At 37.9% G+C, this 14,388-nt stretch overlaps 1 protein-coding gene across 1 annotated transcript; it reads right to left on the bottom strand.

Annotated features, from left to right (window-relative positions):
- Positions 1-217: 217 nt before the first annotated feature.
- Positions 218-3,023, bottom strand: LOC141776774 (uncharacterized). Its single transcript, XM_074650573.1, has 7 exons — positions 2,351-3,023; positions 2,090-2,161; positions 1,713-1,951; positions 1,312-1,365; positions 1,087-1,197; positions 845-922; positions 218-737 (listed from the first exon to the last, which is right to left on the bottom strand). The coding sequence occupies exons 1-3, from the start codon at positions 3,021-3,023 to the stop codon at positions 1,887-1,889; spliced, it is 810 nt and encodes a 269-aa protein (XP_074506674.1). The 3' UTR covers positions 218-737; positions 845-922; positions 1,087-1,197; positions 1,312-1,365; positions 1,713-1,886.
- Positions 3,024-14,388: the final 11,365 nt, after the last annotated feature.

The following is a 14,388-nucleotide window of genomic DNA, read 5'->3' as shown; positions in this document are numbered from 1 at the left end:
TTATCATTAGATTAGACTAGTCTGGTTATATCAAGTTCTTGACTTACTTAAAGCTATTAACCAATTATATTAGAGTTTTCTTCCTATGTGTAACATTTAAATTGCAATTACTTAATTACTTCAATTAGAGACTTTACTGTTCATTATAAATTATTAATTTATTAATGAGACATGTAGACATTAGTGAATTAAATGTATTTATTAACCACAACTGTAACAGTAAATATTCAACAGAGCCCATATTGCAAGGCCACACATATATCACACAAAAATGTAAGGTAAAGTAAATATAATATTGTATATAATAAATGTAATAATTATTTACATGAGCAAAATATACAGTATATACAGTGGAAACCGGTTACAGTGATCACGGTTACATTGATAAACCGCTTATATGGGGCAGTGGTGGCCCTCCCTCATTACCACCACTGAGATGCCCTTGAGCAAGGCCCCCCCAACCGCTCCAGTGGAGTTGCTCAGTGACCAGCAGATCAGACTGTGGTTGTACTGGGCAGCTTCCAGGTGTGAATGTGTAACTGTGTGAATGTGATCAGGGCGTTCCTGAAAAAGAGAGCATTGCCCTCAGTGAACCTCCCCCTGAATAAAATAAAGGTAAAAACAAATAAATAAAATATGGATCAAAAAGCTTGGGACAGAATCATTCCTATGCAAATGCTGTTTAAGCTGTGGAGGAGGACAGCTGGGGACAGCTGATGGCCTGGGTAATGGCTGACCTGGTCAGGCAAGAAGAAAGACATAGCAAATTATTAAGATTGTGTGTTGACTTGATTCTATCTCTTTGACACGCACACAGCCAAATCAAGAACATTCAAATACTTACTTTGAGCTCTTGGCGGTTGCAGCGGCGGTTGAATGGGCTCTGCAGACGTCTCAGGAGAAATCGGAAGTGCCTCTGACACTATATAGAATATTAAACATTTCATTATTATTCACAGTAAGATAAATAAAAAACTTGACTATGACATTGTGCACCAGTATCTGATTTACATCAATGAGAACAGTTCCGATGGACACTACATATGGATATTTTTAAGATGCAAATACAGTTAAAATAATACACACCTGGAACAGTGACAGTTGTCTCTGTTGGCAAGGGTCCTGGTGTTTCTGGCATCAGGAACATCAGCTCCTGAGGAAGGGGCACAGGTCTCTTTACCATCGGCAGAGCAGGGGCTGCAAGGAGATAAGGACCACAAAAAGTAATCAATTATTGGTTTATAACGGACATAATCAGAGGGAATATGACAGAAAGGTTTAAATGGATAAAAAGAAATATAATGCATTTACCATCTACTTGTGAACCCGTCAGTTCAGTTGGTGTGGACAGTGTAGCAGATGGTACTACAACAGAAAAAATCTTGTCAGTCATTTATATTTTGACAATATAAAAAAAACTGGTGTTAGTAAAGGCATACATTATCCATCTTTTACTTCACCTGCTTATCTCAGCCTTATATAGTTAAACAGACTGTTTGTTACATTAAAGTATAAAGAATTTCATTCATACACATGCAGTTTAGTTCTGTATGGATAAATATTTAGTAGTCAGTCATTACAATTTAGCCTAAGCAGGGGAAGCAACATGGCACACTGCAAACACATGCATACAAGTGTTAGTAACCACAGCAGTCCTATATATATATATTCATCATATAAGTCTAAAAACTGGAATAAAGAGTGCTACTTACCCTCGCCATGACTGGAATCAATTCATAGTCACTAGGACAACAAGTTGAACAGCAAAACACAAACATGACCAGAACATGGTCAACATGAGAAGGAACGGTTTATGTCATGCTTCGGTTTGGGATAAGAATTCATGGTCCCAGAGTCTCTGTCGACGACAGGACGTTTTTGTTTGGTTAAGAACCTCTTTCTGTTCCCGAAGCCTGTCGTCTGGCAGTTGATGCTGATGGTGCAGAAACAGCTGTAAAACACAAACAAAAACAATTAAATATAAACTATATAGAATACACAATTAATATTAAACAGGCTGAACTGTAAATTATTTTGAATCTTCAGGCAGTAGAAACAAACCAATATAAGACAACAAATGTTTACTCACAGCTCTGCACATGTTGCTTAGAAGGACAGATACCCAGCATCGCTCTCTCCAGCTCTTCATCTTCATCCATCACTGTGATGCAAACAGACAAGAATTAGAATGTACTAAAAATATGGCTTTACTGTACTTAGGATAGTATGAATAAAATCACCACTGAAATAATGGAAGACGAAGTTTACTCCCTTTGGTGTACTAAAATACACTGGATACCATGACAGCATATACATTTTTTTGACAAAACAAATGGAAAACAAAACCCACCCATGGCTTCAGCAGGGGCCTGTGAGGCATGTGTCACCAGAGAGGAGCCAGAGGGGGAGGGCAGCTTCTTCTGCAGGTACACTTGTAGTTTGTGCATCTTTGTTCCTGGAGCACAGCTTTTCCTCATAATAAAGGCTGCATAGCCATCATCCCTGCTGTCCCAAATCTCTCTCCAGGTGCTTTTGGCACGAGAGCCAAAACCAACCAGCTGGTCATCCTCTGATGCTGCTGCTGCTGCTGCTGCTGTCACAACTGGCTTTTGTTTCTCATAATTGAGAAGAGACTGGATTTCTTGAAAGCTGAGGGCATAGCTCACAAATGACAGCAGGCTGTCCTTGCTGTGCCTCCCTGCCATGAACACTCCTGCAGTCTCCTCCTTTTGCTGGTTCTTGATTAGGTAGATGGTATACCCAATGTCATTTTCAAGGAGCCAGCGGAAGGACTTCCCTTTATATTTCCCAAACTGCAGGATGTATTCTCCAGCCACCTCAGTTTTATCTGAAGCATCCCCTCCTCTTAAAATGATCACAGACAGTGCATTTTTCCTGACCAGCTCCTCCTTCACGGGTGCAGACTTGTCCTGTAGAGAGGGGTTGTCTTTAAGGAGTTTGGCTGCATCCGCTGGATCCTGACGGAGATATCCAAGTGGTCCCTTGCGGAATGTGACACTCATTCTCCCAGGGAAAAAAACAGTTTTCTGCATTTTACCTGTAGTGAAGAAAAGCATATTGATCTATTAATATGTTATAGACAGGCATTGTTTTCATAACAAATGTTAATAGTGAGGGTCTCAAGGGAGAGCAGGAATTAGGAGGTTCACATCTCAGCTCTAGCCCCTTTACTGTCTACATATTCTCACTGTATTTATCAGGGTTTTGAAGAAAAAACAAATGATATCAAATACCTTTACTTTAATATTACCTTTACTACTTTGTATAGTACCTTGATTAAGTGCCTGCCTTTGTGTATGTCTTAACGATGAGCTCTGGTTGTTGAGGCAGACTATTTACACTTCAAAGATAGACCCCCCCCCCCATGGGTTAAATGCTTTGAACTACCCATGGGAAAGAACTTGAAGGTGAAGGGAGCTCAGCCCCCCCACCCCCAACCAGTGATTCTGACTCAAGTAACACTGAAGTGTGAAGTGTCTTATCCAGCAACGCCCTGCATTCAATTCACCTTTCCTATCCCAAACAGACATGCATTAGACTATATTTGATATATTCTGCTTTTGACAAGCTCAGACAAACGTGGCCTATTTAGTATTTTGAAAATTGTAATATGGTATAGAAGCATATAATAAGTGTTAAAATTAAGCATGAATAGTACGTTGTACACAACATGACAAAGTATGAAAAACCCTGAGACATTGGTTCTCAATTAATAAACAATATTCTGGTGTTCTCTCATTTTAACAGAGGTGGAAGAAGTACTCTGATCTTGTACTTCAGTGATAGTACTGATACCACAGTGTAGAAATACTCTGCTACAAGTAAAAGTCCTGCATTAAAAACCTTAAGTATAAGTACATGCTGTGACAACAGCAACGTGTTATACAACGGAGACTGAAAGTAGTCGACGTAGCGTTAAGTGCAAACACGACGACTTTATGATTCATATGAAGCTTGTTCATTTATCATTCTGTCAATGTGTGTATGTAAAGTAACGTTAGTGTGTCCAGAGTAACGTTATATCTAACCTTACTGCTGATGTAAGCTGCTGATATACCGTAGTTAACGCTACATTAGACATTAATGTTCACTAACAACGTGATGAATGAATGAATGAATGAAAGACTTTATTTCGAACATATAATAAATAAAAACAGATACAAAATAATAACAAACAAAACAAGAGTTATAGTGTCCGAAAAGGAGTAGGTAGAAGAAAAACTTATATTACCCTACCCCTTTCTCACTTCTCCTCTATTAACTCATATATCATAGAATGATAATATAATATAATATAAAAACTATCTCAGATTTATTTACATCCCCAAGTTGAATATATGAACAGCATCCCAAATTTATTTACAACCCACAAATACATCCGCAGTTAAAAAGTATATAACCAACCTTTAACACAACTCTTCTTCAACCATGTACCTCCCAAAAATATCTTTCTTATATAGCTTTTTAAATTGATTTATATTTGTGCTCCCCTTCAACCCATCACCTAACCCATTCCACAAATCCACCCCACAGACTGAAATACACATACTCTTCTTTTTTGTACGAACACAATGCTTTTTAAAATGAAATTTTCCTCTTAAATTATAACCCCCCTCCCTGTCACAAAACATTTTTTGAATATTGCCCGGAAGTGAATTATGTCTTGCTTTAAACATAATTATTGCGGTTTTAAATTTGACTAAATCCATAAATTTCAATGCATGTGACTTCAAAAACAGTGTGTTCGTGTGTTCCCTATATCCCACATTATTTACTATCCTGATTGCTCTCTTCTGTAGTATGCATAATGGTTGTAAGTTGCTTTTATAAGTGTTACCCCAAACTTCTACACAGTAATTCAGATATGGTGATACAAGTGAAGAATACAGAATGTGCAGTGATTTATGATCCAGTGTGTGTCTTGTTTTCCCTAAGACTGCTATGCTCTTTGCCAGCTTTGTTCTTACATAATTTATCTGAGGTTTCCAGCAGATTTTGTGGTCCAGTATTACACCCAGAAATGTATTTACATATACTCTTTCAATAGTCACATCATCTATTATCATTTGTACTGGTATGTCTATTTTTTGGTTTCCAAATAACATAAATTTAGTTTTGTCCAAATTTAATGACAATTTATTTCTGTCAAACCACCGTTGCAATTTTCTGATTTCTGTTGTGGCCACCTCCAAAAGCTGCTGCAGATTTTCCCCAGAACAAAAAATATTTGTGTCATCTGCAAATAAAACTAAATTCAGTGTCCTTGATACCCTACCTATGTCATTTATATACATAATAAACAATTTTGGACCCAATACTGATCCCTGCGGGACCCCACAAGTAATACCTGAGCATGTTGATTTGTAGTCCCCTATTTGCACGTACTGCTGCCTGTTTCCTATATAACTTCTCAACCAGTTCAGCACTACCCCTCTTATACCATACCTTTCCATTTTATTGAATAATATATCATGATCAATGGTGTCAAATGCTTTTTTTAAATCTATAAATACTCCTACCGCATACTTCTTGTTATCAATACAACTGGTTATTTCTTCTGTTAGCTCCATTAATGCCATTGCTGTTGATCTGTTTGCTCTGAACCCGTATTGACTGTCTGTCAGTAAATGGTGCTTGTCAATGAAGTTATCTAATCTTCCAATGAACAGTTTCTCCAATATTTTAGAGAACTGGCAAAGTAAAGATACAGGCCTGTAATTAGTGAAATTATGTTTGTCCCCAGTTTTATATAGTGGAATAACTTTAGCAGTTTTCATTTTATGTGGAAATGTGCCAGTTATGAATGATAAGTTACAAATGTAGGTTAGGGGGTTTGCAATACTGTCAATGACTTTCTTGACTATCGTCATATCGATTCCATTCAAATCAGTAGATGTTTTATTCTTGCACTTGTTAACTATGTCTATGATTTCTTTTCTGTCTATAGCTTTGAGATAAATTGAGTTTGAATTTCTTGCAATGTTGCTTTCAACAACCTCCCCATCCTTTGGAGACGTGTCATTGATTTTTCCTGCCAACTTTGGTCCCACATTTACAAAAAATTCATTAAACCCATTAACCACATCATTCATATCATTTAAAGACCTATCATTATCAATAAAGTCGAACGGTTTCTAATAATACTGTTTAATATATTCCATATGCCTTTTATATTGTTTTTGTTATTTTCTAGTAATTTGGTATAATATTCCTTCTTGCATATCCTCATAATATTAGTTAATTTATTTTTGTATTTCTTATATTTATGTTCTGCCTCTTTAGTTTTACATTTTATGAATTGTCTATATAGAGTATTCTTTTTTTTACAGGCATTTTGCAGTCCCTTTGTGATCCATGGTCTGTTTGTGTTATTATTCCTAGTGTTATCTTGTTTTATTGGACAGTTTTTGTCATATAATGACTTAAATATATTTAGAAATGTTTCATATGCTGTATCAACATCATTTCCTTCATAGAGGGTTTTCCAGTTTTGTGATAGCAATTCGGTTCTGAATGCATTTATGGATTCTTCTGTTCTCAATCTCCTATATTTGATTTTATGGTCCTCCTTCTCTTTTCCACAATCACAGTCATGGATCACAAAAACTGGCAAATGGTCACTGATGTCATTCATCAGCAGCCCGCTCACTAAGCTACTTTCCATGTAATTTGTAAATATATTGTCGATTAGAGTTGCACAGTGTGCTGTTATTCTGCTTGGTTTGGTGATCAGTGGATATAAACTCATACTATACATTGTGTTAATAAATTCGTCTGTCATTTTGTGTTTGTTAGGATTTAGCAGGTCTATATTGAAGTCCCCACAAATGAATGTAACCTTCTGATTAGTTTTGGCAAATATTTTCTCCATACTGTCTTTAAAAGTTTCCATGCAGGCTCCTGGTGCTCTGTATACACAACTGACCATCACATTTCTTTGGTTTTCCATGCAGATCTCTACAGTGATGCATTCCATCACATCATCAATAGTGGTTGACATGTTTTCTAAAATCTTATATTTCAGACTATTTTTCACATACAGGGCCACACCCCCTCCTTTTTTGCTCTTCCTGTTCATGTAATTGAATTCATATCCTTTCAACTCGAAATCTGCTTCTTTCTCAGAATTGAGCCAGGTTTCAGATATTGCAATGACATTGAATGGTTTTGTGAATTGACCTAAGTATTCTTTGATGTTTTGGTGATTAGCATATAAGCTTCTACTGTTGAAGTGAATAATTGACATTCCTTGAGCTGACTTCACATTGCTGTTATACTGTTCATCGGTGTAGTAGCAACATGTGTTGTTTAGATGGTTAAAAAAGTTATTCTGCTTTCAACCTAAGGAATGTTAAGTTTCGTTAGCTTGTAATTCATCCGAATATACCGCAGCAGCTCGACACAATAAACTGAGGAAACACGGCTAATGACAACTTTATAGCGTTCACACAAGCAAGAACACGTCACACAGTGCCAGGATACATTATAATAACATGTTGGTTCATTGTTAATAATGTTACGTTAGCTTGTAGTTCATCCGAAAGTACCGCGGCGACACAATAAACGGGAGAAACACGACTAAAGTTAACTTTATAGCGTTCACAGAAACAAGAACACGTCAGAAAGCGCCAGGATACATTATAGTAACATGTTGGTTCGTTGTTAATAATGTTACGTTAGCTTGTAGTTCATCCCAAAGTCGCCAACACGGCCGCGGCGACACAATAAACTGAAGAAACACGGCTAACGTTAACTTTATAGCGTCCACACAAGCAAGGACGCGGGGTCGCAGGTTCGAATCCGGCAAGGGGGCTTCTATGTGGAGTTTGCATGTTCTCCCCGTGTTAGCATGGGTGCTCTCCGGGTTCTCCGGCTTCCTCCCACAGTCCAAAGACATGCAGGCTAGGTTAATTGTTCACTCTAAATTGCCCGTAGGTGTGAATGTGAGCGTTAATGGTCGTCTGTCTCTATGGGATAAGTGGTTACAGATAATAGATGGATGGATGGAAGAAAATGCGTGATTAATTTGCGATTAATCACGATTAACTGACAATCATGGGATTAATTGCGATTAAATATTTTAATCGATTGATAGCCCTAGTACATATACAAATACACCCCCCCACACAAAGAGGAGGAGGACGTCCAGACAGAAAGCGACCGTTGTAAAGGTCCCCCACCTTTCCCACGGTCAAGGGTAAGGGTGATGTCAACCTGTCAACTATAATGTAAGAGGTATGTTATCCTCTCTAATGCGTCATTATCTATTGTTCACAAAACAGTTGGTACACGTAGCATTTAACTACTGTACAACCTGTCCCATATGCCTGGTTACTGTTTTGGAGCACACCCATGTGTTTTCTTTAATTAGTTATAATTAGTTAAGTGCCTGAAACCACACCCAGGCCGGAGTTACTTGCGGTCAGAAACATTGGCGTATTACAAAAGTAACATGGTTAATTTCCAAAAAGGCTATTAGTCGCTTGTTTTGACCACCGTGGTTATAAAATACAACATGAATTAAATATGAATGGAGGTTTTTTGCTGGCGGCAACGTTATTAGTGTTATAAGTTAGTATCAAAGAAGGGACAGGGAAACAGGAGAGGGTTAGCTAGATAAGACAGATCTGTGAAACGTTCCTATTCCTAGAATTAGATTTAATTTATGTCTGCTTCATTTTAGTGTATGTATATATTTATTTCATCTTTGTAAATTTCATTTATTTCCTTTATTTTTATTGATTATTTATTCATTATTTCCCTATGGTTTACTTATTTTTGATACTGTTCTGAAAATAAAATCCCGTTTTTCTTTTATATTTTCCGTTTATGGTTCTGTGATTCTTAAGTGTAAATGGAAATTAGCATTGATACAACAGTGTGCTGAACAAATAATCATTGGCAGAATGACAATTGTTTGAAATAATAAGTTAGTATGAAGACTTACACCGGGGAAATACAGTCTCACTCACGGGGGAAAAACACACCCAAGTCGCGTAAGTGGTACTGGTTGCAACATCAGTGAAATACACTTAGCGGAGGTATTAATTCCCAAATAGGCATATTAGTAACTTGTTTTGACATAACCACATGGTTAAAAAGTAGAGCATGGATGAGTGGAGGTAATTGCAAATAGTAAAGTATTAGTATGGCAATAGTTGCAATGGCAGAGTGGCACTGTTCCTATAGGCTATCTGCTCGTGCTTTTTGACTCCAGGGAAGTGAAGTAAAGTTTGGTTGTAGCGTTATCCATGTAGCATTAGCAGGTTATATCCTGGATCCAGCAGCAAAAGTCAACTGCAGTCAATGCATCATGGTCTGCCCGCTGCAGACGACATGCTGGACTCAGTCTGCAGAGCCCTGAAGCCCCTCCTCTGCTGCTGGACAGAGCGAATGAATAAAAGAAGAATGAAAATAACTAAATATTAGGTACAGTGCAACAGCATTTTTTCTTAAATAGGCCTACTTTTAATTCTCAGGAAAGAAAACTGAATATTTCACCCCTCAGGTGGGAAGTTGTGTGAATATCTTGTATCAACCAGGGTAATATTCATGGGCTTTATATCATTTCATTTTTATTTCATTCTTTTTTGCCCCTGCTTGAATATTTTTTATATCTTATTAGTACTCTCCATTTCCCTTTCTTGCTCTCACTCACTGAAGGCCCTTTCAGACACAATGCAACAACGGCACCACTGCACTCTGAAATTATCATTATTATTATTTATAATAATTAAAATTTATAATAATTATTTTTAATTGTCTGTTATTTAAAATGGCTTGCACCACACCACGACAGCTTTGCTGTGATGCTGTGATGTGTGGAAAGCACAGCTCAAACACACCGTGGTGTTGCGAGCAGTTCTCCTCCGCTGGGAAAAGACATGTGGTGTCGCTCTATTGCCATACAGGTGGAAAAAGTAGACCTTATGGCTTATACACACTGTACAGTGCCAGAAACAGGTTGAGATAACGAAAAGGAAAAAAAGTGTGAAAAGAAAGGGCAATGAAAAAACGGGAGTCTTCTGGGAAAATCGTGAGAGTTGGCAAGTATGAGTGCAGGTGGTACCTCTGATGATGTTGAATCTCTGATGTTCAAACAGCAGCAGGTAGTTTAACACATGATGTTGTACTTGTTGACAATAATTTGTAGACCTAAAATGCCACAGAAAAAAGTGTCAATGTAATAAATACCTCAAATCATTGTCATCTTTGGACAGCTTTCAAAAAGTAACCCAGTCATCATTACCTGTCTGTACATGCTGTCCATTTCCAGAACAAAACTAAACTGGTAATTGTTTTGGGGCACACCCATGTGTTTTCTACAATCCACAAGCAAGCAAGACAAGTTTATTTATATACAGTAGCACCTTTCGCAGACAAGTCACAAAGTGTTTCACAGTCAAAGAAATTAAATCACATGAAATAAAATAGAATCAAAGAAATAAAACAAAGATAAAAACACTGGATAAAATATACAGGAGAAAAAGACAAAAAACACAAGTTAAAACATAAAATATTGCATTATTCGTGTCATATTAGTGAGTGCAAAAGAATGTGGTTCTGTGATTCTTATGTGTAAATGGAAATGAGCATTGATACAACAGTGTGCTGAACGAATAATCATTGGCAGAATGAATTTTTTTTTTTAAATAATAAGTTAGTATAAAGACTTACACCGGGGAAATAAAGTCTCACTCACAGGGTAAGTGGTACTGGTTGCAACATCAGTGAAATACACTTAGCGGAGGTATTAATTCCCAAATATGCATATTAGTAACTTGTTTTGACATAACCACATGGTTAAAAAGTAGAGCATGGATTTAATGAGTGGAGGTAATTGCAAATAGTAAAGTATTAGTATGGCAATAGTTGCAATGGCAGAGTGGCACTGTTCCTATAGGCTATCTGCTCGTGCTTTTTGACTCCAGGGAAGTGAAGTAAAGTTTGGTTGTAGCGTTATCCATGTAGCCTTAGCAGGTTATATCCTGGATCCAGCAGCAAAAGTCAACTGCAGTCAATTCGTCATGGTCTGCCCGCTGCAGACGACATGCTGGACTCAGTCTGCAGAGCCCTGAAGCCCCTCCTCTGCTGCTGGACAGAGCGAATGAATAAAAGAAGAATGAAAATAACAAAATATTAAGTACAGTGCAACAGCATTTTTTCTTAAATAGGCCTACTTTTAAGCGAGCCAAGTTTATTTATATACAGTAGCACCTTTCGCAGACACGTCACAAAGTACTTCACAGTCAAAGAAATAAAATCACATAAAATAAAAATAGAATCAAAGAAATAAAACAAAGATAAAAACACTGGATAAAATATAAAGGAGAAACAGATAAAAAGTTAAAATATAAAATATCACCTAAATGTCTGAACAGATGTTTCTTTTTGTTTTAGCTGCTTTTTAAAAGAGTCTACAGAGTTAAAAGACCTCAAGCTTATTGAGAGACTATTCCAAAGCAGCAGCATTTTGGATGGTTTGTAAGCGGTGTAAGGAGGAATTATTAAATAGTAGTAGTCCAATCTTGATGACATAAAAGTGTGCATTAGGATCTCCATTTCATGTCTCGACACCACAGGCCTAAGTTTAGCTATGTTTCTCAAGTGAAAGAAACATGATCTAGTCAGCGTCTTAATGTGAGCATCCAAACTCATGGATTGGTCAAAAATCCCACCCAGATTACGCAGACGAGACCGAGAAGATGAGGCTAAGGCACCAAGGTTCTGCTTGATCAGTGAGTGAAGGTGATCCGGAGCAAGAATCAGGACTTACGTTTTATCTGCATTTAACTGCAGAAAATGTTTTTGCATTTAAACAACAGTTCAGAATAGAAAGACTCATCAGTTTTAACTGAAAAATACAACTGGATGTCATCAGTTTACAAATGACAAGAGATGTTGATAAAACTATTAATAATCTGTCCTGGTGGCAGTATGTATATAGAGAATAAAATGTTTCTCAAGATCAATCAATGGCGAACACCACATTGCAAAACAGCTGTGTCCAACACAAATTCCCACACAGAGACTGACAAAGTCCTGGCTGAGAGACAGGAAGAGAACCATTCCAATGCCGTCCCAGAAAAGCCAATAAGGTAATTTAGCCTGTGGATTATAATGTGATGGTCAGCAGTATCAAATGCTGAGCTATAGTCCAATAAAACCCAAACTGAACAATCTCCATCGTCAGCAGCCATTAAAATATAATTTGAGACCTTAAGGAGAGCTGTTTCCGTGGAGTAAAGTTTACAGAAACCAAATTAAAATGTATCAAACACCCTGTGCAGTTCCAGTATTTGAACAAGTTATTTTTCAACAACCTTTTCTGAATTTTGGAAAAGACAGGGAGTAGGCCTGTAGTTCTCTAGCAGGGAGGGGTCCAGTTTCGGTGTCTTCAATAAAGTTTGAACAATAGCCTGCTTAAAATACCTGGGAAAACACCCTGATAAAAGAGAGTGGTTTAAATTGTTGACTATGCTATAATAGGGCCAATAGGACATCAAGTAGGCTAGAGGAGGGTTTCATTTGTCCTAACAAGGTTGCAATGTCATCTATGGACACAGGAGAAAAGGAGTCCAAGATGGAGGGATTTGTGCAACCTCTAGTGAGTTGACTGGACAAGGGTGAGATGTTCGCACTAACATTTACAACCTTATTGATAAAATAATTAGGATAGTTATTGCAGTCACTGTTAGAGAAGATCGGTAATGTCTGAAGTTTGAGAGAGACAATACAGTTTATAGCATCAAAATAGTGTGCTGAAACGCTCTGCTCCACGGGCAAGTGTGGGGATTCTCTGAGTCTTTGGGAAGAAAAACAGATGTCAGGGCCTTTAACCCGTAACAGAGTCCTAATTCAATGAACAAGCTCAATTGGTCAGAATGGATAATAAGTCTTGTTGATTCTCTTCTTTGAGCTTAAACAGGCGGTTGTAAATTAAGAGCCTCAGCACCTAGTGCCCTGAGGTCAGGTAACAGTTTTTGAAAGAAGTTTCAAGAATTAGGGAATAACTTAATTATCCTTTTCATGTTTCAATATTCTTCGTCTTTCAATCATCGTCGGCTACACTTGAGTGTGCTGTAAATACCTTGGGGAATTCCATCCCACCATTTCTCATATTGCCCTACAAAAATGTCCAGCCTTTCTTCACCAACAATGGCTCTCCCGGCTGCATTGGTACAGCATATGGGTCTGGGTGGATGCAAGACTTGCTCGTCAACAGCTGCTGTGACAGCTGGATGAATGCCCCTCAAACTCATTCATTTTGATTTCATGTTTAAACTTTTTGGAGGACGTTTGTTCTACTCATTGAATAATTTTCTTGCATTATAATTTGATGTCTTCCTGTTGACTCTCTCTGTTGTGTGGGAAAAGGCGTACACATTTATACATCTGGCCACAGGACTTAAGACAATTTAATTAATTTAATTTAATTTAATTGGCAGATGTCGCTAATGATGCTGAACAAAAAGGATTGTGACGCAGACCAGAACAAAGCCATAAAAACTGTCTTAAGTTGTGGCATGCAGAAAATCATTGTCTTAATGGCTGAAGTCTAATGTCTTAATCTAAGAATACGTCTCTTACAACACTGCACCCTAATTAACTTTTAGGTTAAGTGTGTCAAGTACTGGCAGTCCCAGCCGCAAAAACATTTGCAGCTACACCCATCACCATCCATCATAGTTGACAGGTGAACTACATTACAGTAGCGGCACTGGAGGGCAGGTGTAGTGGAAAGCCTCCCAGCATGCACTGGGGCAACAGGTGTATTAATATCAGTCTCTGTTCATTTTTAGTGTTCCTATGGGTCATCTGTGGTCAGTCTTATATAAATATGGTTACACTATCAGTGTTGTTGTGTGTGCGTATGTTGCTGTACTGATCCCCTGCTCTGAGAAGCTAATAACAGCATCCTCTTGAGCTGGAAACTTCCACACGCTGATAAAAAGCTGTTCATCTCTTTGGTGGCAAAAGTGAGATAGCAGACAATGATTGAACAGCAGCCATATTGGGGCATCCTGCTTGCTTCTGACTGTTATCCTCTGCTCCATCGAGCACATGGGTGTAGACGTCCTAGGCCAGGAAGGAACCTGGACTGGTGATGCTGAATCTTGAAACCTCCAGTCCACATATACTGACAATGGACTTTTCAGTAGGAGACATCTTGTGTCCAGCAGTTAAACTTTTTATGAGTGTTTCTATTTTGTTAGAATGTTAATCCACTAAACTTAGCTGTAAGTTACTGCAAAATAAAGTTTCACATGCAAAACATACAATGAGGTGATACTGTATATTTCTTTTGCAGACCTGGAGCGACTGGAGGGATGTCTCAAGTGTGGAGCCCTCTCCTTGGGCTTCAGA

Source organism: Sebastes fasciatus, chromosome 1, assembly GCF_043250625.1.
Source record: "Sebastes fasciatus isolate fSebFas1 chromosome 1, fSebFas1.pri, whole genome shotgun sequence".
In the NCBI taxonomy this organism is placed as follows: domain Eukaryota; kingdom Metazoa; phylum Chordata; class Actinopteri; order Perciformes; family Sebastidae; genus Sebastes; species Sebastes fasciatus.
The sequence above is the reverse complement of the archived record's forward strand: the minus strand, read 5'-3'. Positions and strand labels throughout refer to the sequence as shown.